At 34.0% G+C, this 25,443-nt stretch overlaps 1 protein-coding gene across 1 annotated transcript in view; it reads left to right on the top strand.

Annotated features, from left to right (window-relative positions):
* The window catches only part of CADPS2 (calcium dependent secretion activator 2), a 613,966-nt gene that overhangs the window by 251,385 nt on the left and 337,138 nt on the right, over positions 1-25,443 (top strand). Inside the window, 2 exon segments of the mRNA XM_049771072.1 lie at positions 16,934-17,014; positions 23,685-23,921. Coding sequence (XP_049627029.1) covers positions 16,934-17,014; positions 23,685-23,921 — 318 coding nt within the window.

Below are 25,443 nucleotides of genomic sequence, written 5' to 3'. Positions count from 1 at the left end.
CATTACACACTGCAGGGTATGTTTCCTGGTGTATACTTTTAAATCTCAAAAATACTTGAGGAAAATATTCAAGTAAATTCCTGTGACTGCTTTATTATTTTTGTTTTGTTGTTGTTGTTGTTGTTTTGCACCACACCTGGCAATGCTGAAGGATTCTTCCTGGCTCTTTGCACAGTATAGATCACTGGTCATGCTCAGGGGACCAAAGATAGTAGCTGGAATTCAAATCAGTTTGGCCACAAGCAAGACATGCCCCATATCTCATTACAGTACTTCCTTTTTTACCCAGTTTTGATGTTCTAAGGTAAACCGAGAAGGAATATGGGGACTTAATAATGATTACATTTTACTCTACTTAATTTTTTAACTCTGTAATTAATAATTATAGTGCTCATTATCCTCATATACATGTTCACTTTAAGAAAACTGTATTATGTTGATTGGAGGACTTTGATTGCAGTATACTTAAAGATTCTATTTTAATTAAAATCAATTTCTCCTCCAAATAAAATTTTATAATTGTAAATAGAATTGCAATAATACCAGGTTTTATCAGGATTGTCATTTAGAAATTATTTTATTATTTTGTTTGTTTTATTTGTTTGTTTTGGGGCCAGCAGAGCTGGCAGAGGGTTACTCTTGCTCTGTGCTTAGAAATCAGTCTGGCTAGATTTGGGAGACCATATTGGATGCTGGGAATCAAACCTGGGTCAGCCACATGCAAGGCAAATGCCCTATATCTGTGCTATCACTCTATCCCTAACTTTTCATTTAAATTTAAACTTGAGTCTATATGTAAAAGAACTTCATGAGTATTACTAATTAAGATGTATTTAGGTAAATAAAATGATAGTTTTTAAATTTAATTTTGCTTTCTCTCATATTTCACCAAATGGTATTTATGGACTATATTCAGGCATCTTTTGGATTTATTTTTAGATTGTTCTTCTTTGCCCAAATCTAGCCTAAAGAAACTAGGAAGCTAGCCCATGTTTTACAATTTTTTAAGCAATGATCAGAGCACATATCTACAGGGGAATCTTTGGAAATACAGGGAGAAAAATTTTTTGCTAACATACTTCATGACTTTTTTCCAACTTTTAATAAAATTATTTTGTGGATATGCTATTACAAGTGTAATGTGTGGTTATTTTTTCATAATAATAGAATGTTAAACTTAAAATTATTTGTGGATATGCTATTACAAGTGTAATGTGCAGTTATTTTTCCATAATAATGAAATGTTAAACTTAAAATTGGATGTATGTATAATATTTCTTTTTTAATTTTAAATAATAATTTCTTATTTAAGTATTGTGGTTACAGAAATATTTCTTTTCTTCACTCACAATTGACTATTACACACTTTCTATAAAAAAAAGTCCATTATAGAGCTAAACAATACAGATACCAAAAATTATAAGATTTAAGTACATCTACATTAAGTATTTGCATGTGGTCCAGAAAAAAGATTTGTAAACAAAACCATCAGTGTCTTACCAGCAGTAAGCTCAATGTAAGTACATGGAAATAAAATGTGTCTACAGCACAATGTAAGTACATCGAAAACAGCATTATTGTTGGTATTAAGTAATTTATGTGGATTTCTTTAGTGTTTATTTATACAAAGCTTCCTCCATTGTGCTTTACAGAGGCACAGTGATGCATGAAGATGCCTGACTTGACAGATAATTCAATGCTCTGATCACATCTTAATTATAGGGGAGACTAATGAACAATCCAACTGTGTTCCCATGAAGAACTGGGGATTTCTTACCATGTGGAAAGAACAGCTCTCTTGAGCATTATTGAGGATTGAAAGAAGATTCAAATCAGGCAGAAATCTCTGAATTATTTAAGATGAATAGGAACTTCACTGGAGGATGAATTTCTTACAGGTGGCAGATTATAGAGACATCAAATCTGTACCCTTCCCCCTGCAATTTTTAACTAAATTATTATTGTAGTAAAATATAGGCCCTAGAACAGGATTATTAGACAGCCAGATGGAATAGTGTTTGCCAACTCCAGAAAGTAGAAGACAGTAGATGATGATATCAGGTCATCATCTCAGCATAGGCATTGTAGATATTTTTAGAGGCTTGAATTGTGGGATACTCCAACAGTAACCTTCCTGCTCTCATGCCTCAGCTTCTACACTAGGTATTCACTAAATTCTCATCTTTTATAAAGGGGCAGAAGGAACTGTGTCACAATATTCTAGGTAGTGATCAGGATTACTTCCACAACCTGCATATCTAATAAGAGGCCTGCACAGAAAGAAAAGGGAAGATCCTCAGTCCTACAAATACTTAGTCTATAGTATTCAGCACAATGGAAACACAGAAGAATCAGCAGAGATGATGCAGCAAAACCCAAATGAAGGGTGCCATCTAAATATTTCTTGAAGAAGAATTTTAAACAATTGCAACCATATAAGTAAAATTAGAAAAAAACCTGGGCAAGTTGAGTGAAAATTATTTAAAGGTCATAGAAAATGTTAAACTCTTTATAATTAATGAACTTTTAAAAGATTATAGTTAGCTAAAAAAACTATAATGGGGCTTTATATTAAATAACTAGACATTGTCTATGTGTTGCTGAATTAAAAATATGGTTGTAGCATATATTTAATGAAAAATAAAAAAGGAAAATAGTAAAATATAAAGAGTATAAAAACTCTGTGGAACACATCAATAAGAACAATAGCCACATCATAGGCATCTCAGAGGAGAAAAAGAAAAGAGGTAGACAGTAATAGAGAAAATTGACGAAATAGAGCACTTCCCTAATTTGGAGAAAAATAAACATCCATATATAAAGACTCAACTCAAGCAGATAAAACTGAAAATTTAATTATAGTGATTAAAAACTAAAACACATGTGTGTCATACTATACACATCTAGTGAAGAACAAAATAAATGAAACATGCTTGCACAAGATTACTGAGCTTTTTCCATGAGAACTATTTAAAACAGAGGTTCACAACTTGTCTGCCTCTTTTTTTTTATTTTAATTATGACAACAAAGATGCAAAGAAAGAGGACAGAGTAAAGTTACAGTGGAAGCCCAATCACCCATAAACAGAATTCTCGGTAGTCCCATCGATGATATCCCAGCCTTGAACTTTCAGCCAAAGAAAATTAAGAAAAACAAAACTGAACCCATGTACAATACAATTACTTTGTCCCTCAATCCCCAGTTGTAGTACATACTATTTCTTAGCAGCACACAATATAATCTAACGACATTAGACTTATGTAACTCCTTAAACATTGAGGGCAAAGTACATTTCTCTAGTTCCATGCACATGCTTACTAGTTTAAGTTAACCTCAAAAATTTTAGTGGGTTGTTTTTCTTAAGGATTGGAGTCAAGGGAACATAGTAAAAAACGGTATTAAAGTGGCATTTGTTTGCATAGGCCCACCAAAACATAAAGGACATGGAAAGACAAATTATGGTCTAAATACAAGGAGACCCTACCCCTGAAGTTTCCTGGCACAGGACTGACTTTAGGCTCCAGGCAAACTAGTTTGTCCAATTCATGTCATCGTCTGTAGTGGCAATACACCTCCATTCCTCACATAGTCTCTGTTGTTGGTATCATGCTTCTGTATTAAAGATCCTGGAGTCTGCATATCCCATATTGCAGTTAGGATGGTGCAGAGCATCCTCTCGTTTCACCTCACACTTAAGGGGCACTAGAGAGAACCATGTCCTGTAGAGTAGGTCATTGTTGTTGTCAAGTCTTCTCAGTGTAAACGGAAGTCTCTTTTAGGAGGTCGATGTAAGACCCTTGGTAGAGTCTTTCCTGGTAGAGGACTGCTTCCAGCTGTTGCTATAAAAGACCTTGGATGTTTCGTAGATAGCTTGCCTGGTTCCGGCGTGAATGGAGGATGCCCATTCTTCTGAGGCCTGTGCCAGGTCATTATATCAATGTTCAGGGTGTAGGGTACATTGTACTGAGATTTATTAGATAAGAACTTATCTGTATGTATGGTGTTTTCCCATTTTAATGTGTCTATGCAAACAAGGTTCAATGCCATGAAGCGTTATTGGTGCATCTGGAGGCAATAGAAACAAGACCAGCAATTTCCATGACATAGTTCAATCATAGGCATCAAACTGAGGGACAGTTCCAACAACAATCCTTACTGAACAGCTTACAAAGAAAAGACAAGATGAAAAGTGGATAGAAACATCATGGTAGAAGAATATATATAGAGTTACATCAGTTAAAGAAAATACCTATAAAATATTCAAAAGATATATGTGTTCAATTTCTGTCCTTCTAAATAGTTCTGGGATTTGTTAGATCTACTGTATGTCTTAGGTCAGAGATTAGAACTATGTGTTACTGAAGTTAAGAAGGGTAAATCTGAGGAACTGATGGTTGGGAGGAGCATATAGGGAGAGAAATTAGTCACCATTCCTAGAAATATGGCTTCTTTAAGGGAGCAATAGAGAAATGTTCCTCAATTAGTTCCTGGCTATAACTGCTTCCTTGGATCTTTGCAATATTCCTAATTGGAATTGGGTCAAACAGAGGGGTTTGACCCACTTTGGGTAGAACTGATATTAGGAAAAGGGGGAAAATGTTCAAAGTTCTGTAGGATTAGATGGCTTTGCCAGTTAGTGTTACCTAATGTTTGAAAAATAAAGCCCGCTCTCCTCACACTTTGAAACATTCAAGGAAAAAGTACTTCTGAAGACTTTATGAGGTTGCCCTTACCCTGTTACAAACCAGATAAGCATATCATAAATAAAATATTCCTTGATGGTCACAGTTGAAAAACTTCACAAAAAATAATAGCAATTCAAATTCCAAAGCATATCAATTGTATCATGCTTCATAGCTGTGTGGGCTTTAATTCAGATACACAGGATGTTCCAACATATGCAAATGAACCAGTATCAATAAAAGGAAATATAAAACCATGTCATAATATCAACAGCTTGAATAAAACATTTGACAAAACTCAGCATTTATGATCCAAACACAAAGTGGGCATAGATGAAATTTACCCGAACATAAGAAAAGCCATATACTCTAAACACTCGACATAAAAGGAAAACAAGTTGAGAATTCTGAAAAAAAAAATTGATGCATAGTCACAAAGAGTGCTCAGTAGGGTCAGGGAGGAAATAATAAGACTTAATAACTTACAGTTCTGGAGCAGTACTGCACCAAAAGTAGCCCTAATACCATGAAGTATCTCCCTCAAATAGTTAAATAATTAAAAGAGAACCCAGTAATGTTTGATGCTTTATTTCATAACCATGCCATAATATCATAAACCCTCTTTGCTTTATACTAGATAAATGTAAATACTTGCATTTATCTTTAATCATGTTAAGTACAGCACAATCATAAGTTCTTGTATAATCAGTGGCAATGATTTATTATGGCTATTTGTTGGCAAGCAGGTGAAAAGAAAACATGTAATATGTTCCAAAAGATGTCATTTTCTCTTTGCAAGGTTTTGTTCAAGGGACTCCAGACAAGTACATTGAGGTTTATGAATTACCAGTTTTATGAATAACATACTGTGCACAGAGTATGGCACAAAAAGAAAATGTTTCAAAGGTATAGATGTTTCATTTTGGAAGCTATCTGTTGCTGCAATTGTTGCTGCAAATTAGATTTAATGAAAAATATCATTTCAATAAAATATATATTCATTATTATGTATATCACTGCCTATTTCCTTCTCATACAGGTCAAATACTCTCTTTTGCCCTGTGCAAAATGATGAATTTGAAGTTCTGTAGGTTCAATAGGTATTTTTCCTTGTTAAAAACAACAGCAACAAAACATTCCTGTGTGTTTAGTATTTATAATCATAGCTATGAGTATTTTGTTTTTTATTGTATTCCCAGCTCAAGTAATTATCTAGTGGTCCTGCTTCCTCCATAGCATTTCATTCTCTGCTCTCAATTCCATTACCATGGCTGTAACAGTAACTGAATATTTTGTTATTTCAATATGAGAGAGGGCATCCCTGCATATATGAGTGCCAGATTAATATATTTGAAGCATCATCACAATGTCATCATGACAGAATGCGTTTCATATCTTTGAGCTAAGCTTGCAACAACTATAGTGTTCACAGACTGGCCTCCACATTTCTACCATTTCTGCTCCCCAAGTAATGATTCTTTATATATTTGAGATTGCAAACAGTCACACCTTGTTCCCCATAAATACTCTGGGCTTTTCTTTAATTACAATTTAGTCTTATTTTCTAAAATTTCCTTCTCTATGCCTGACCTGCATGAAATTCTGACCCTCTTCAAGGGTCTACCATCCATATTTTTATTTGCATATTAATACCTTTTTAATTAAATAAGTTACTCTGTACCATTAATCATATGGTAATATTTAGTCCATTTCCTACTTGGTATATCTATAGAGAATGAATGGACTGAAAGGGTGGAAATCTAGTGTGAGGTATTAGTAGAGAATGTGAGAAATTAAGTTGATCCTGGATGTAATCTCAAGGTTACTGCAGTAGAATATGGACTATGAGAAATTTATTAAAATACTCAGTAATTAGATTATTTTATTACTAATTCAGAATTATGATAAAGTTCCTCTTCATATAATAATGCTGAGGATTATATATTATAACATATCTAAAAACTTTCAATAATACCTTAATTTATCTGTGAATGGTTCCAATGAGTTCTAAGCCAGTTGACAAAGTTATTTCCTATCACTTATAGCATCTGTTTTATATTCCTGGGTAAAAAGGAGGGCTGGTCCTTCTATGGAAAGCCTGATCCATTAAATGCTTGGGCTTAGAAATACAGTGCTGCTGAGTCCATAGTGTTGGAAATCACCAGAGATGTTGGACTTGGGGAAGGCATGTGGCTCCAGGGTTTGAAATTCTTTTGAATGTGCTCTAGATTGATGCTCTATTTCCATGGTCCATGCCTTTTGATACTTTATTTGTAACTGAACTCTCTTTCACATCATTTCATTATTAATATGGATGTACATTTATCCATGTATTGAGATGAATAGTTATTAAGTAAATACTTTAAAGTATTAGCACAGGGTCTGAAGAGATAACACAGTGATGTCTCTTGCTTTGCTTGCTTTGCATGTGGCGAACCCTGGTTTGATCCCTGGCTCTGCATATAGTCCCCTGAGTACTGCTAGGAGTGAACCCAGAGCACAAATAATGAAGAGGCTCTCTGCACAGCTGTGTGTGGGCCAAACACTGCCTTCCAAAAGTTATTTAGCACATAACTTTTGACACATGATAAAAATGCTGATATCAGATGGAATACTGAAGAAAATTTCAAGTGTTTCAACTTGCCAAGCTATATTCACTTTAAGAGTATATGCATGCATATTCTCCAGGCTATTGAAGTTCTAAGATTTTTATGTTTGAGGTTAAATATTTTATGCTCTTGTTTTTGAACATTTTGATCCATTATTTAATATAGTTTAGTTCAGTTTGCATAGGGCAATTTTATAGCTAATTAACTCATTCATCTTTTGCCTACTTTTAAGAACTCAAAGGAAAGTGAGGTTTGGGAAATGTACTTTTAAGACTCTAAGAACCATTCTCCAAGAATTCATGACTGAAATGCTATTTTTGAATCATGTTTTCATACATAATTTAAAAGGCAGATATAAGAATTTTTTTAAGAAAGCTTTGCCTCCAGCAGACAAAATGCTACCTGATTCATATATAACATCATACAGTGTGTTACCTTTGAGAGTAGGGGAATAACTTCATTTCCTTACCTACATTTTTGTTGTATGAAATTGCTGAAAGACTTATAGCTATACTGTCCTGGTGATAATCCTCAAAAATTAAGATAAAGGGGACAGAGATGGGCTTTTGATGCTCTTACCTCCAGGAAAATGAATCACCCAGGAGATTGTACAAGATTTTTATATTTGAATTAAAATGATTATTTATGTAGACCCATTGTGAGAAATGGATTTATTTCGCTCCTGCTGCTACAGTAGGCTGTGTTACAAAGGGTATATTGTTGCAGTCTGAACTGGGGTTACCTCCAGGAGTGGTCTATAACAAAAAATATCTGTCTTGAGAAGTTCAAGTTAGTGGTAAGAGTATGCTATTAGCTAGCACTTGCTTTGTTGCTAAACGTTAATAATATCTTCTCAGAAGGTCTAGAAATGGAACAAAGGTTGTCCTGGGCAGAAAAAAATGTAATAAAATATAATCGTAACAATGTAAGTAGTTTGGCAACTGCTAAGCTCATTTATATAGAAAATGGAATTATCTAAGAATTTAGAAAATTAATTAGTAGATAGGGGAGGAACTAAATACTAAACTAAGTTTTAGGATATCATTCTCATTTGTCTTCATAGATTTTCATTTAATCTCATCTATTGTCTTTCTCTTCACCCAACTAATCTTTCACTTTTCACCTTTCTGTGAGATTTTAATCTAAGAACAGGACAAATCTAAGAACAAAGTTTGTGCATGAAGCAGAACCTAGTTGAAGAGATCAGTTAGTTGGAGGTCACTGAAATGTTTGTCTTCAAAGGGAGAAGGGCTTTGCATCCTAGGACAGTGCTACATGCCTGGCTCACATATTGAGAAGCAACCATGGACAGTTAGATATTTAGTGCAGGTAAAACTATATTGTGTGTGTCTGTGAGCCAAATAATAAGGAGCATCAACATATAGAACAGAGAGGGTCTAATTAGTAGGATAGGGTAATGTTCTATCAAAAATAATGTGTTATGAATCTGATGATAGAGTATTAACAGGTTTATTGAAGAAAAATTAATTTATGAATACTTTTTTTTTTTTGGTTTTTGGGCCACACCCATTTGACGCTCAGGGGTTCCTCCTGGCTATGCGCTCAGAAGTCGCTCCTGGCTTGGGGGACCATATGGGACGCTGGGGGATCGAACCGCGGTCCGTCCTAGGCTAGCGCAGGCAAGGCAGGCACCTTACCTCTAGCGCCACGGCCCGGCCCCTAATTTCTGAATACTTCTTAAGAGCTTTTGATCAGTATTTTAAAGCCAGCTCTGTTAAATAAGTCAAATTTGAGAATCATTGTAAAGTTTGTGCCAATTACTTTTTTTTTGGGGGGGGGATCACACTCAGCAGTGCTCAGGGATTATTCCTGGCTCTATGCTCAGAAATCGCCCCCAGCAGGCTTGGGGGACCATTTGGGTGCTGGGATTCAAACCACCATCCTTCTGCATACAAGGCAAATGTCTTACCTCCATGCCATCTCTCCAGCTCTGCCAATTACTTTTTAATTATTATCAGAAAGTCACTGTATATAGAAATAAATAGCATGTACAGGCTTAGACATTAATTTTGAGGAAAACATTTCGTTATATAATGATATAAATTTATTTGTGTTTTTATATTTTAATTTAAGAATTAAATGTAGATTATAAGTAAACAATATAACTTTTTAAGTCAGACTTATGATTTATTAAAATAGGACCTCAAAGTAAAAATGCTTTTATATTTTTAGCAAACAAAAGCACAATTGACTCGCATTGCTATTAAAAAGGCCTTCTTAAGGAAAAACACAGCTTTAATCCTATTTAGTGATTGACAACATTATTATATGGATGATATTATATTAATATAGTCTGATTGTAGAAATAGTTTCTATTTCATCAGAGAAGGCATTGATGATGAACAGTGCAGTGAAAGCACTTTTTAAATGATTGCTTGGATCAGTTATGAATAAGTTTAATTAATTCAAATATATTTATAGCTTATATTCATTAGAAGAATGGTGTCATAAGTTATTAAATGAATATAGTAGTTTAAATTTAGTATTTTTGTTTTGTATAGGCCACAACTAATAGTTTTTATGGGTTTCTCTTGGTTCAGTTCCCAGGGATTGTGCCTACAGATCTGAGGGGACTATGTGGTACTAGAGTTGAAATTTGAGCCTCTTGCATACAAAGCATAATCTCCAGCACTTCATGATTCCCACTAAATCTATAAAATTGATCCTAAGCCATGTTTAATTTTTTGATTCCACCAACACATAAGAGATGCTCAAGGGACAAATGGAAAATTGCTCTAAGAACTACTTTACTAAAGTAGTTAATATTATTAGTATTAAATGTATTAATGTTTTCATGTAACTGGAGAGGAATAAGATGAAGAAAGCATCATGTTTGATATTTGCATATCAAGGCAGATTGACTGTCACATCAAGATTTTTTCTCTTCTTCAATATCCAATTGTTGTGTTTCCATCTTCACCAAGCCTTCCTGATATGCTGGTTGCAGAACAAAACATGTATCCCATATCAGAATTCTTACTATGCTTGATAAGTACCTTTTTTATGGCAATTTAATTTTTTTACATACTCTGGCTATTGCTTACTGTATGAAGTGTAAGGGTGGAAGAGATAATCTAGGTGTTAAGGCATTTGCCTTGCATGCAACTGACCACTTCAATCTGTAGCATCATATGTGGTACTCTAAGCACTACCAAGAATTATCCCTGAACATGCTGATTATGGCCCCAAAACCAAAAAATAAAAAAAAAATATGATCAGTGAATGTGGACTAGAAGGCCGCCAATTCTGTAGTTTCTGAAAGACCTATACTTGTTCTTACTGTCTACTAAGTGTATAACAATTGGTAGTAAATGTAATCATGATCCATTTAGACCAGGGGTTCTCAAACTTTTCAAACAGGGGGCCAGTTCATTGTCCCTCAGATTGTTGGAGGACCGGACTATAATAAAAACAAAAATTATGGACAAATTCCTATGCACATTGCATATATCTTATTTTGAAGTAAAGAAACAAAATGGGAACAAATACAATCTTTAAAATTAACTAAAATTAAATCAACAAACTTACCAGAATTTCAATGGGAACTATGGGCCTGCTTTGGCTAATGAAGATGGCCAATGTCCCGTCCAATATTTTTCACTGCAAGTGTGCATCCGTTAGTCTTGATTTGGTGGGAGATTTCAAATGTTTCATTCTAGAAAATGTTTGTTCACAGACATAAATGCTGCCGAAGATGGTTGCCATTTTGAGTGCATTGTTCCTGAGATGAGGATATGTCTCAGAGGGGATAGATGCATAAAAACTAAGAAGATTAATTCATAAACAAGTCAATAGAGCCTTTTTCTTCAGAAGATTCTCTTGGATACATAGTTATTTTTCTTTTTTCTTTTTTTTTCCAGTTAATCACCCTTTTCGGAGTCTTCGTTTAACTCTAAAAGTCTGATATAGATTAAATACCTTGAACAAATTCTCTCCATATATAGAAAGAGTTCAATTCCTGGAAGTCTAGATGAAGAACACACTAGCTTAGACAAATCTTAATGAGGAAACAGTAATTGTGTATGATGAACAGGATGGAAGTAAACTACATTTTTTGAATCAACTATTTGTCAAGAAGTGAAATATTGTGGTAATTAAGGCAGCAGAAAGCTCTGCATAATAGACATGAGAGACATAGCAGACAATAAAAATGCATCTGGGCACCTGTTACAGTTAAGGTTGAATGACCCTCTTTAAAACCCTGGAAAAATATTCTGTATGAGGAAAGGACATCTGTTAAGTCTGTAAGCAGCTGTGCTCAAAAATGTAGAAATCAGAAATAGCAAAGAAAGTGAAGCTAAGATACATAGTCCAGACTCACCTGGGAACTTTACCACAAAATTCAACTCCACTTACTTTCTCTTAGGATGAAGCGTGGCAGGGCATTTGGATCACATATATTTTTCAGCCTATTGCCCTTATCTGGCAAGGTACATGACATGATCACAAAAATTATTGTTGAGGATGGATTTATCTATTGTACTCTGATGGTGCCAACCCTTGATATTTCCCTAGATGTTGGAAACCAAACTGCTTAATTTGTGGTAGTTAAAAACAACATTCACATTATCTCCTGGTTAACAAATCTAAATAAATAAATAAAAGTTCAGTATGAATATCTGCAAAATTACCTATTCTGGCTTGTTTTCCCTACCATTATTTTATAGTATATAAAACCAAATTCTTGAGACGGTTCAAAAAATAAAACCATTCACCATAACTATATAAATATATGGTAGCATGCCATACACTAGGCAAAGACTCTATCTCACAATAGTTCAGGCCATGAACTCACAGACCCTGAATACTTGTCTGCCTAAGCCAAACTTCAAGTGAGATTGAACATAAATTGTGAGGGAAAGAGAAACTAAAGGTAACCCTCAGTCTTGGGCTTGAGCATCTGGGTAGTCAATAATATGGTTGAATTCAGGAAAGGGAATTAGTGGAATAATGAATTGGAAATAAAGATTCTCTTTTAATCTTAAGTCATTGTGCCTTCACTCAAATTACAATAGAAGTGTGGACTTCTGGTGACAGTTGGAGTTGTCGATAAGTATCAGGGCTTTAGTGTTTATACCGAGTGGTTTGAGGAAATACTCAGGCAAGTAAATATATAGACTAAAGTCGTAGAGTCAGCCCAACATTTATGAGTACTAATCATGAGAATTTAGCTCTGGTTTTATGGTGGAAATTAAAAGAAATCTGCCTTTTCAGAAATTTTTAACTTTCAGTAGATATAGGTATTAACTGGGGATTGAAGGGATTGAGGGGGTGGTATTTGAACTGGACTATATAATATATATATGTATATATATATACATACATACATAGAGGACATGGTGCTGATCATAAAAGTATTTTTATAGAAAATTATATTTACCTTATTAAAAATCATTTTGTTTGCTATGTACAACTATAGTTTGTATAATGGTGCTGTAGAGTGAAATTAGGTCTTATAATTGCATCTTGTTCTTTTTTTTTTTTTTCTATGAGGGATGTTGTTTGGGGCCACAGACAGCAGTGCTCAGGGCTTGCTCCTGCTTTGCATTCATGAATTACTCCTACCAATGTTTAAGGATAATATGGGATGCCAGGGTTCAAACCTAATTAGCTTTAAACAAGGCAAATGCCCTTCCTACTATGCTATCACTACTGCCCTAGTTTCATTCTGAAAACTTAATACGAAACTTCAGTTCTTTCCTTTAAAAAGCCTACCTCTGAAACTTGCTAAAATAATATAAGCTGGTTTTATTTCAATAGAATACAAAATCCAAATAAAAACTGTATCATTTGTGGGAAATCCTTTAAAAAAACAAGTAACATTAATATTTAAAATCATGGCTAAAACAAAGCTTATAAATACTCAAAGTTCATAACAAGGAATTTGAAAATACTTGAGGAGTTAAGAGCAAAGAATTTTATTTCTAGTACTTACCTGGCTCTCTGATACCTCCTGGTGAAGCACTGGAGGCCTCCAATAGAACACAGGGTGTGGCCCTTTGAGTTGGACACTTTAGGGCCCTAGCAAGTTAGACAATTATTAGTTGCTTCCCCCCCACACTGAGCACTGTGTGGGATTTTCCCAAGCTTTATTCCAAAATAAGGATATGGACAATAAAGTTGCTACATGTAAAAGGAATTTAACTGATGAAGTTCCTAATTCTGCTGCTTGAAGATAAGTAATCAAAATTTTATTTATGGTTTTGATTAGATTCTCTTTTCCTTTATTTTGCACAGCATATTTGGAAATCTATGCTTCTAGGTTCACAAAAGGACAGCAGCAGTCAAGAGCCTTCATCATTTTTCAATCTGAAAAGTTAGCTTTAATAGAAGGCTATTAAAAGGCGATTTAGTACAGCAACCATCTTTTCTTTTCTGTATTTTTTAGACAAAATGCAATTACGGTATTAATATTTTAAAGAGTATGAGAAAACTGTCTCCTATAAAGTGCTTGCAAAACTCAGAAGTGACAAATAGTTCACTTAAAATAAAGCAGAAGGTATTAATCTGACTATATAAATATTTAAAGGTATACTATAGTGTCTTTTGAAGTTCTAAGTTGCCATGACCTTTTCAGATGTTAAATGCTATTTCTTGGTAGAATTATAGCTTTCTACTTGTAAGGAACCCATTGATTTTTCTGAGGAAAGATAGTTTTTAAACAAAAATCAGAAGAAATTCCATATTATATTTAATGTATTTGATATATATCTTAGTGGCAGTTTTGTTATACATAATTTTTCCTTTAGATCTTGATGTCAGTAACTAGGAAGGGATATTAACTATATTTTGTTTTACTCAATATAAATTAAAATTGTTTTGACTTCTAGATACAATGAAAAGAATCTAGTTTCTCTTTTACTCTGAATAATATTTAAACAGAAATGCAAATTTTGAGATGATATAGACCTTACCTTCTTTTAAACTAGTTTTATGACAAATTTTATTTATTTATTTTTTTTGTTTTATTTTGTATTTTTTTGGCCACACCCGGTGGCACTAGGGGTTGCTCCTGGCGTTCTGCTCAGAAATTGCTCCTGGCAGGCACAGGAAACCATATGGGATGCCAGGATTCCAACCACCTTTGGTCCTGGGTCAGCCACTTGCTGCTGTGCTATCACTCGGGCCCCGACAAATTTTATTTTTAAGTCAAATTATCAATATTTTTAAAAAAGATGGTCCCATATCTTTTATTTGAGGCAAGAAAATAATTTCACCATATGCATGTCTAACCTGCAGTTTGTGTCAGAGATTGTATTCTCTTTAAATTTTATATCTGGTCATGTCATTCACTACTCAGAACCTCTCAGTTACTTTCGACTAACCCCAAACTCCCAAGCAAAGAAAAAGTATGAAGTAGTCATTGTCCATCAGTAGCTTAATCTCCTTCCCAGGTTTTAATTCTTCTCCTTTTTCTTCCATCTTCTTCTAGCATGTATTCTTTTAATAACCACTATCTAATCCAGCACCAATTTTTATGTGTCTTATTGAAATATTTTACTCTTTCTGCATGCTATTTGATACTATCAATTTGATATCATCATTCAGTTGATCTAGTCTGGTTTGCTTCTACTAATCTTTTGTCAAGGCTTTTCTTTTTGAGTCATTTTAAGTCTTTTCTTAAAATTAATTTATTCTCTTTGTTGTTTGGTACTTATTACTAGTCTGCCTTTAGATTGACCTCCAGACGTATGCATGGTTAGAATGATAGAGGGAACGGAATTAAATAACGGCTTTCTTTATATTGGTAACACACTGGCACATGTTCCACAGATATTCCTGAGCTTAACATTCATTGGTGAAACAATGAAGGAATGTTGTTAAAATTTGTGAGATATTATTTTTCTTCTTTTAATTTATTCTTTTACTTCTTTTCTTCTTTTAATTTTACTTATATTCTAGATAGGAGCTCCCACTTTTCCATAGAACCATAGAACTTGAATTACTTTGTTCTGTCTCATATTTCTGTGTTTTACAAACAGAGAAAAGAAGAAAAAAATGAATGGGACCCAGGGCCAAGTGGTCTCAGGAACATTGATTGGGGAAAAAAAAGAGGTCAGCTATAAATACTCAAGTAACCAAAGTCAACAACAACAAAATCAAGAGACCCAAACTATAACAAACTAAACAGAAAATTGACCTATTAGTCCAGAGGGTGAGGGGAGGAGGTATGGGATGCATGCTGGGAACTATGGAGGAGGGAGGTCAACACTGGTGGTGGGAATGGCCCTAATTCACTGTCACTGAACAACTGAAATACAACCATGAAAGACTTGTAATTCACAATGGCATCAATAAAAAAACTTAGAAAAAATATTGTGGGATACAGGGGGCTGGAGCGATAGCATAGCAATAGGGCATTTACTTTGCACATGGACAACACAGGATGGATCCCAGCTCGATTCCTGGCATCCCATATAGTCCCCTGAGCCTGCCAGGGATGATCACAGAGCCAGGAGTAACCTCTGAGTGCTGCCAGGCATGTCCCCACCAAAAGATTTTGGATATAGTTATAATATAAGGTTAATAGGAGTAATAGGAAAATATGATAATTATTTCATTTGATGAGTGAATGGAATTTTTCATGTAAATCAAAAACTGATAGTTTGTGTTTCTTTGAATAAAATTCAGGCCAAGAAAATATAATTATAATATCACAGCAGGTTGTAAAGAAGTAGGATTTCTTGTAGTATGAATCCATTGGTACAAGGAATATATGCACATTGAATGGAAGAAAATTATATAAAGTAACACTTTTATTCGTTTTTGTTTGGTTGGGTTTTTCTTGTTTGTTTTCTGTTTTTGGCCACAACCATTGAAGCTCAGGGGTTACTCTTGGCTATGCGCTCAGAAATTGCCCCTGGCTTGGGGGGACCATATGGGACGCGGGAAGGGGGGGAATCAAAGTTCGTCCAGGGTCAACCACGTACCTGGCAAGCGCCCTACTGCTTGTGCCACTGCTCAGGCCCCAAGTAACACTTTTAGAATTTAGCACTAGTGCAGACTTATTGTAAAAATTAAGGGGTATTTTATATTTTTTAATGAAGAAATAAATAGGGCTAGAGCAATAATACCACCTTGCAAGAGCCTTACCTGGATTCTAAACCAAGCACCCATAAAATCCTCTGAACACTCACAGGAATGATTTTAGAGTGAAGAAGTGAAGAGCCATGAGTGAACCCTGAAGAAAAGAAAGAATAAAAGTAGGAATTATTTAGTGTCATCTCTTCCAGAAATACAGTTTGGGAATTTTAAATAATAAGAGGCTGGACTAAACAAACTTAATGACCATTTTTTAATACAAACACAGGAATAGGACAATTACTTGATTTGGAATAGTTGTAGAGAAGATGAGCAAATAATTTTAATAGTTGTTTATTTGGAATGTACATGGGTACTTTTAAGCAGCACTAATAATCATTTATTGATTGACATTAGAGATTCATATATTGTGAACAAAATCATCAAAGTGTCTATAAAGTAATTTGACTAAGACTAATTAAACAACTTCTGTGTTCTTTTCTCAATAGTCAAGAGAATTTATTTAAAAGTATTTTGTGTCATTCTATAGACCAGTGTCATTAAGTAATTATATATCTGTAATTTGTTTTATTTTTAAGCTTGATAATGCAGATGAACAAGCAGCTCAGATCAGAAGGGAACTTGATGGTCGTTTGCAGTTGGCAGATAAAATGGCAAAGGTAAATGATTAACTTTGACTTAATGAAAAAGTTTTTCTCTTTTTTCTTTTTGTTTACTTGGTCTTATACCTGGACGTGCTCAGGGATTTACTGCTGATTCCATGCTCAGGAGTCACTTCTGGCTATAATCAGTGGCCCTAGATGGGACATGTGGGTTTAAATAGGGTCAAACACAAATAAAATAAGCATAGATAACCCATTTACTATTCTTTGGCTTCACGTATTTTTTCTTTTTTATTTCTTTAAAACTTTTTTTTATCAAGAGATCTGCTAAGTGTCCGTCAGGGTACTTGACACATTGTGGAGTCAAGTAATATATGAACCAATGGAAAAAAAGGAAATTTAAAGTATATCTGGCAAAGTATGTTCATTATATTATTTTAATTAAATGTATAATCACAGAGTTTTATGAACTTAAATATATTTCAAATGAAAGTAATTATTTTGAATACTCAGTACTTTCAAAAATTCTAAATTGCTGTGTGTGGTTGCATTAATTTACTTCATTGATATAAAATATTCATTCACAATAAATTTGAGGTTCTACTGCAATTGAATACAATTTTTTTCTCTTCTCTTCTATTATTCAAACATTTTAAATAATTGATGTACTGATACTCCTCTTTCTCTCCTTTCCTTTCTGTCTCCACAGAGTTGTCCCTGTTTAAGTATTTTTTTCTTTTGAAAAGTTTAGATATAAACAAACAAGTAAAGTACACAAATATTTACAGCTCTGTTCATACACCCATGCATCTATTTTCCCCAAATAAGGTAATATAACAGCATCTGCCAAGATATATTCCTACTAGATTTAACCATTGAGTTTTTCAGACAATTTCACAAAGAAAATAGGTACTTCTGAACTTATTTTTCAAGAGTACTAAGATAAGTAGTTACTAAATTGGTAAAATTGAGAAAATAATTTGGTCACAAAATGATATGTTGTCAGAATGAAGTCAGAACTATGTGAGCAGGAGTTTCCAGTGAAGGAAGCCAAGTTTGATGGTATGAATTTGGGCCGAATGGGTTGTATTCAGACAGAGGAACATGGATTTTGAGTGATATCAACGGATACTGTGTCCTATTACTGTCTTCTGGCTAGCTTAAGAAGTACTACATCATTCTAAAGACTTAAATGGAGCTTATAAGATACAGAGCAGCTTGAATCTGTGAGATCAGAGGGAAATTATGTCTTTCTGAAATTCTAAACCAAGTGACCAGGGTAGACCAATTCTTATCAATAGTATATTTCCACTTATAAGAAATTAAAATTTGGGGGCCATAGAGATAACATGGAGGTAAGGCATTTGCCTTGCATGCAGAAGGTCGGTGGTTCAAATCCTGGCATCCCCTATAGTCCCCCGAACCTGTGAGGAGCCATTTCTGAACATAGAGCCAGGAGGAACCCCTGAGTATTGCTGGGTGTGATCCAAAATACTGGAAAAAAATTAAATTTGAATCACCTTTGATTCCTTTTTTTTTATACTATCTGGTTTTATCTAGAATTCTAAATGAAGAATGATTTTTTATTTATGGTAGGTATGTTTAGAGCATTTTAAGGCACAGTTTTCATCATCCCAATCACCTTTGTATCTCATGTGGATACTGAATAATTCTGTCCTTTTGCCTAGGTTTCAGCTCCTTCCTGTACTCCCACCATCACAGCAAACAGTTATTCTGTGTTCAAAACCTTGTGGTAGCTTCCCTAAATCTAAAACATAGATTCCTACAGTCCGGAATAATCTTGTGTGGTCTGGCCTTCGTGTATATCATATCATATTTTGTTATTTTACTCTACCCCTGCCTCAGTCCATTGCAGCTATAATACTTTTTCTCTTCTTCCTACACAAGGTCATTGCCCTACTCACTCTCACTGTTGGCAGTGGTATTCATTAACATTTACATGCCTGCTCCCCTATATTTAGCAAGGTTCTTTTGGGCAAAAGATAATATAGATATATGGTTGAATTACTATTGATTAAATATCTCTAGACACAGATATAAATTACACTAACTACATCATTTTCGACCTCTTTATTTACATATGTGTATATGTTTGTGATTAGCCAGATATATAGAAATCATGGATTTATTTTGAAGAAGTGAATTATGTGGTTGCAGGGGCCAACAAAATCAAAAATCTGTTCTGCAAAATGCTAAGCTTAGTATTTAGGTCAGAGTTTATATTACACTCTTGAGTAGGAATTCCTCAAGGCAGGATAGCAGGCAAGAAACTCAGATAAAGCTCTCCATGTTCTTAAAATTGAGTTAGAATTAGTATTTCTTAATGACTCATAAGTCATTTTACTGCTTTGATTAGTGTCCACTACATAGTTAATAGCAATATGATTTACTCAGAATGTACTGACTATAAATATAATCTATCTATATGGTAATTATTTCACGGAGAAATATAGAGGGATGTTTGGCCAAGCCATTCCATAACATAACTTCAGCCAAGTTGGGCCATTTACTGACAACTCTATGGAAGTTATAACTTCTTTCCACCAGGGAGTCATTGTCATCATTTTACCTTTTTCTTCATAACATGTTCATTAGAGTAACCTGTCTCCTTAGAGTAAAATCCTTCATCATACAAGATTCTGCCCGTTAGCTTAATGAGTGCCTCCAAATGTCTAATGGAGGATTTTGTGAATGTCTTTTGATTGAATAAATTTTTATATGCTGGCATATTTTTCAGAAAAACTCACTTTGCAGAATTACTTAATTTTGGAGGTAGAATATGTTGTTTTTCTCTGAGTTGAGAGCATAATAGAATAAAAAATGAGAACATAAAATTAAGTGAGAAAGTCCAATCATATAGCCGTGTAATGTTATGCAAATATAAATGCTTTTATGTTTCCAGTGTGATCCTAAATTTAGTAATTAAAATTAAGATAGAGACCAGGGATTGGGAAACAACATCCAGTGGTATTAACATCAGGCTTCATCTGGTGAAAAGTACTAAATTTAAATAATTAGAACTTTTATGAATCAAATATTATTTCAAGTACACAATGCTAAAGTCTAAAGGGTGAAATTAGAACATTTTAACTATGATTTCTAGGGGCTTCTCACAGATTACAAAATAAAATTGAGAATAACCCTATTTCTATGATCTTAAAAGAATTTAATCAGTTCCACAGAGGTACTGGAATTGAGGTGTTTTTCTTGGAGGGAGCCAACCCAGGTTTGATCCCAGACCACATAAGGACTCTTGAGCTCAGTCAGTCAGGAGTAAGTCCTGAGATGAGAGCCAGGAGTAAGTGCTGAGCACAGCTGGGTGTCCCAGAGCCCCTAAGAAAAATCAAACATATAAATTTATATTGCATTAGTTCTGTTTCCACAAAGGAGACAATACAAGCAGGTTAATATAAAGTTAATATACTGTAAGCAAATCTCAACGTTGTTAAATGGATGTTTCTTTCTTTCCACAAAAATACAAAGGCTGAGTTAAGTAAGCTTCAGTGATTCCTGCCACTTATTGAGAAAAAGGAGAATGGAGAGTATTTTTAATTAAAGCTAAGTAGGTATATAATTTTATTGGAGGCCCACTCAGCCATGCTGGTATACATGTGCCGTGTCACTTGAATTATCTTTGCTGCTCAAAAGTAGAATCTTGGGAGAGAAAGATGGAGAATTGAGACCCACTTTGAGGTACTCACGGTACTCTACTCACTTTCTTATTCTTGGGCAGAACTCCCAGTGGAGCTTTGGGGATCATATTAATGGGATATTGTCCTGAGTTAGTCATATATATTCAAGGAAAGAGACTTACCCCTCCTATTATCTCAGGCCCCCACATATGTGAATGTGTTTGTACACACATATATGTATAATTTCTATAATACAATAGATTAAAATTTTGAAAAAATAACTGTGAAAGACTTGTAATTCACATTGGTCACAATAAAAATGTAAAATAATATGGTACATCTAAACATACAAATGCCTAAAATTGTTGTCTTTTGCACTTCTAAAATTCATTTTTACCATACTAATGATTTGATATATATCAAATAAATAGAAAATATAGATTTAATTCAATGCATAATAATTCAAACTAGTTTGAGTTTCAAACTGTACTAAAATATACTTAGCAAATTTTAGGCAAACATGAGTTTCATTGATTAAATGTTTTACGTGGTTAATTTTTTATAAGAATTTTAACTCTAATTAATGTACTATAATACATACATTATTTCTATGTTTCATTTTAGAAAGTTCTACAAGGTAACATGTAATCTCAATTTCTGGACCTTATGGTAATAGTAAACAGTAAATTAACCTTAATGTTACCTGAGATAATCCTGGTCTTCACTGTGACATATCATTGAGAGGCCTGCATTTTGGGGTTGTTGGGTGTTTTTTTTTTTTTTTTTTTGTATATTTTTAAGTATTTGGTGCCTTTGAAGACTGCTCATTTAGTCCACAATGTAAAAATCAGATTTTATGGCTTAATTTGCATTTTTGGTGTTGATGTGGGATATTTTGAAGCTTTATATGTTTCCATTTGATACCAAGGTATTTTTGAACCATTTAAAGCATTTTTCCAGATTTTTTTTTTCTTGTGGAAAAGCTGAGTGTTTCTATTTGATACATTTTGGTCAAATAATTTTTGGGTCAGAGGACACTATTACCCATAAAATCTTTAATGGTCTCAGATACCTGTTACATGAAATAGAATGTTTTACTTTCAGATGAGTAGTAGGCTGGCTTTTTGAAGCATTATCAAAGAGTCCTTAAGAATTTCCCTTAGGACCTGTAGAAATAGTACTGTGTCAGACATTCGCCTTACACACAGCTCTTGCCTTGATCTCCAGCATAGTATATGGGTTCTAAAGTACAATCAGGAGTTGATCCCTGAGTCAGGATAAATCCCTAAACACAGTCAAATGTGTCCTTCAAACAAATTTAAAAAAAAAAACAAAACTCCTTGGGAAAGTTTATTAAGACTATAGAGAGGATGGAGCTATAGTACAGAGTTATTCTAGTACATTAACTTTGCATGAGGTCAGCTAAACCAGTTCAGATCTCAGGCATCTTATATGGTGCCCCCACACCAGGAGTAATTCTTGACTACAGAGCCAAGAGTATTCTCTGAGTACTGCAGAGTATAGCCCAAAATACAAAAACTAAAAACAAAATCATAGTTATTTAATGTTGATAAATATGTTTTTGATATTCTGTATAAATAATTTTAAAGAAATATAATTATTTTTTGGAGGAAAGGGAAAAGAGTTGGCCCAAGACTCTGGAACTGGTTTAGGAGGCAGAATCAGATGTTTTCTTCTCAGAAATCAGAGAAGTGATGCAAGCTGAGGGGCTCTTAGGAAAATTCCCTTTATTTTGGGAAAGTGTTTCTATAGGTTATGTTTTTAATGATACCAGAGAAAGCATTGTTATAGGCACCAATTTTTAAAGGTAATTGGATGATCATTTGAAAGGTGGCTGCTTGATATGTTTTCATATGTTCATATATTCTTCCCTTCAGACACTTTTGTGCAATAGTTGCAAGATCACACTTCACACGATTACAGAAAGCTGTTGCCCTCCAACTTCTAGAGAGAACTAAGGACCACAATGTAAAAAAATTAAGGGGAAAAAAAAACAGAAATCTCATTTGCTATTTGTAGGAGGACAAATACGTATAATCTTCCCAAAGAGCAATTTGGCAGAATTTCTTAGCATCTATTGAAATATCAATATTTGTGCCTTCGAGTGAAAGAGACAGTAATCTGATTGCAAGAGGATAGAGTTGAATGTCGGTGTTGATGTAATCAGGAAGAAAATAGGATCTGAAAAATTGATATTGTTAACTTTTGTAGAAGTTTTATTACAAAATAGCTTTTTTCTCTAAATTACATGTTTCTAAATCTTACTCAAAAATCAAATTTGTGGTTAAAGAAACTTTTGCTTGACTTATTTTTGTGAAGTAAAAATAAAAAACCAACTCAAGAAATAGCTGTATTGCTATAAAATATTAATTGAGTTTTAAATTTGCAGCTAAGATATAAAAATTATATCCTCCAACAAAGCATGTCTTTTTTGGAGATACTGTGTTTTGTTTTCTTTCCTTACACACAGTAGATACTAAATATTTCATTTTAGACTGTTTAAGTCAAGCATTTCAAACCTAACATTGATTCTGCCTAATCCATACACTAAATGCATTTGTATACTAAAACATTTCATTGAATATTAATCAGTTTTTTAACAAAATATTTAAAGAAGTTAATCTTTTTGTATGTTTTTTGTTTGTTTGTTTGTTTGTTTTGGGGCCACACACAGTGATGCTCAGGAGTTATTTCTAGTTAAGTGCTCAGAAATCGCTCCTGCCTTGGGGGACCATCTGGACACCAGGGATTGAACGGATGACCATCCTGGTTCAGCTGCACAAACTCTACCGCTGCCCTATCACTAAAGCAATTAATCTTAATTTGCATAAAAAGTTATTTCATTTATAACTGTCTTCAGTAAAATTTAAAAAATATATTAATATAAAATCAAGATAGTTTAAAGCCAAGGATTATAAATTTAATGATAAGAAATGTCAGTTATATGCACTAAATGAATGTAATAGCTTTAAGACAGTAAAATACATCTTGATACGTACATTAACATTGGAGTACAACTTGTGTGACACTGTTATTTTAAAATTATTTTCAAGGAAAGAAAATTTCCAAAATTTATAGCAAAAGATATGGAAAGTACATATATTGAAGAGTTGCGGTCTTCGGTGAATTTGCTAATGGCCAATTTGGAAAGTCTTCCAGTGTCAAAAGGTGGTCCAGAGTTTAAATTGCAAAAATTAAAACGCTCTCAAAATTCAGCATTTTTGGACATGGGAGATGAGAATGAGATTCAGCTGTCAAAGTCTGATGTAGTTCTGTCATTCACGTTAGAGGTAAGTAGCTTTTTTCCCACTCTGGTTTTTGTCATCTCATGTGAAACTTCCGCATAATTTCTGCCTACTTTTCATGGTACCATTTCAAACATAGTGTAATACATTTTAAAGAAGTGCTTTATTTGGGATTTATTCAGTTTGTGAATAAAAATTAATGCAACTTAGCCTTTCAGCATAATATTACTATTAAGATTCTGTAATAAAATAAAAATTCTAGGCAAGTCTGTGTCAGCTAGGCTACTAAAAATTCACTTAAAAAGTAATCCCTGATAGAGGATATACATAGAATAATCTCATTCATTTGTGGGATATAAGAAAAAGTAAAAGATAGTTTGGCAATAGTATCCAGAGACAATATAGGTGAGAATCAGGACCCGTTCATGGAAGGAAGCTTGCCATAAAGAGTAGTAAATATAGCTAGGGTAGTGAACTATCCACTGTGACAATGATATTTGGAATTGATCACTCTGGACAAAAACTGGATGCTGAAAGGAGATAAAAGTGATATGCTAAAATGAAATCAAACAGTTCTTGTCTTTAGAACTTCTGTGAGAATAAACTATGATCCTTCTATCTCCAAAACCTGTCACTTTAGCATTGCTAAACCAAATCATTCTCACATGTCCTTCATTTTTGCTTTCCTCTTAATATCAAGGACTTCAGCCTATGGAAATTTCTAAAAGCAAATAGGTAATCCAATTTCAGGGTTACAATACAAGTCAGACTTAGTTTTGGTTCATTGGATAAAGAAGTCTTCAATAAGAATGGAAGCCCTAGTGAAAGGAATGGCTTATTTTAAAATCTACTTACATTTCCTCTTCCATTTACAAATGCTCCCCTTTCCCTACTTTTTTATTCTATTTCCTTACAAAGTACAACTTCAGGCACATCTCTGATGACCAACATAATATTCAAGTATTTAGTATAGTTATTTATTATTTTAATAGAATGTAAGGGATATGAAGCTAAGGCTTTTTTATTGTTATATTTTATTTTATTTTATTTATTATATTTTACCACAAGAGCCTCATATAGTGCCAGACAGACAGTTGATTCCATCTATGAACACTTACTGAATTATGACATCAATAGCATCAATTAGTAAAAAAAAAAAAAAAAGTTTACTTTTAGATCACTCCATTCATTATCTTTTCAGAGAGGATAACAAATCAAGAGACAAGTGACTCAGAAAATACTCAGACCTGGACCAGGAGGACCAGTATTTGGTAGGAAGCTTACCACAGAGTGGTGAGTGCAGTTAGAGTAGAGAAGGATCTACTATGACAATTATAGTTGGAACTGAGTTCTCTGGACAAGAACTGGCTGCTGAAAAGGGATAAAGTGGCATTCATGGTAACCCTTCAATAACAGTAGTGCAAACCACAGTGTCAAAAAGGAAAAAGAGAGTGAGAAAGAGGAAGATGTAAAATGCCTGCCCCAAAGACAGCAGAGGGGGTTGGGAGGCTGGAAGGTGTGGGGAAGTGGGCACATTGGTAGTGGGAAAATTGCACTGGTGAAGAAT

This window comes from Suncus etruscus, chromosome 1, assembly GCF_024139225.1.
Source record: "Suncus etruscus isolate mSunEtr1 chromosome 1, mSunEtr1.pri.cur, whole genome shotgun sequence".
Lineage (NCBI taxonomy): Eukaryota > Metazoa > Chordata > Mammalia > Eulipotyphla > Soricidae > Suncus > Suncus etruscus.
Note: the sequence above shows the minus strand (reverse complement) of the source record. Positions and strands in the feature narration are given on the sequence as shown.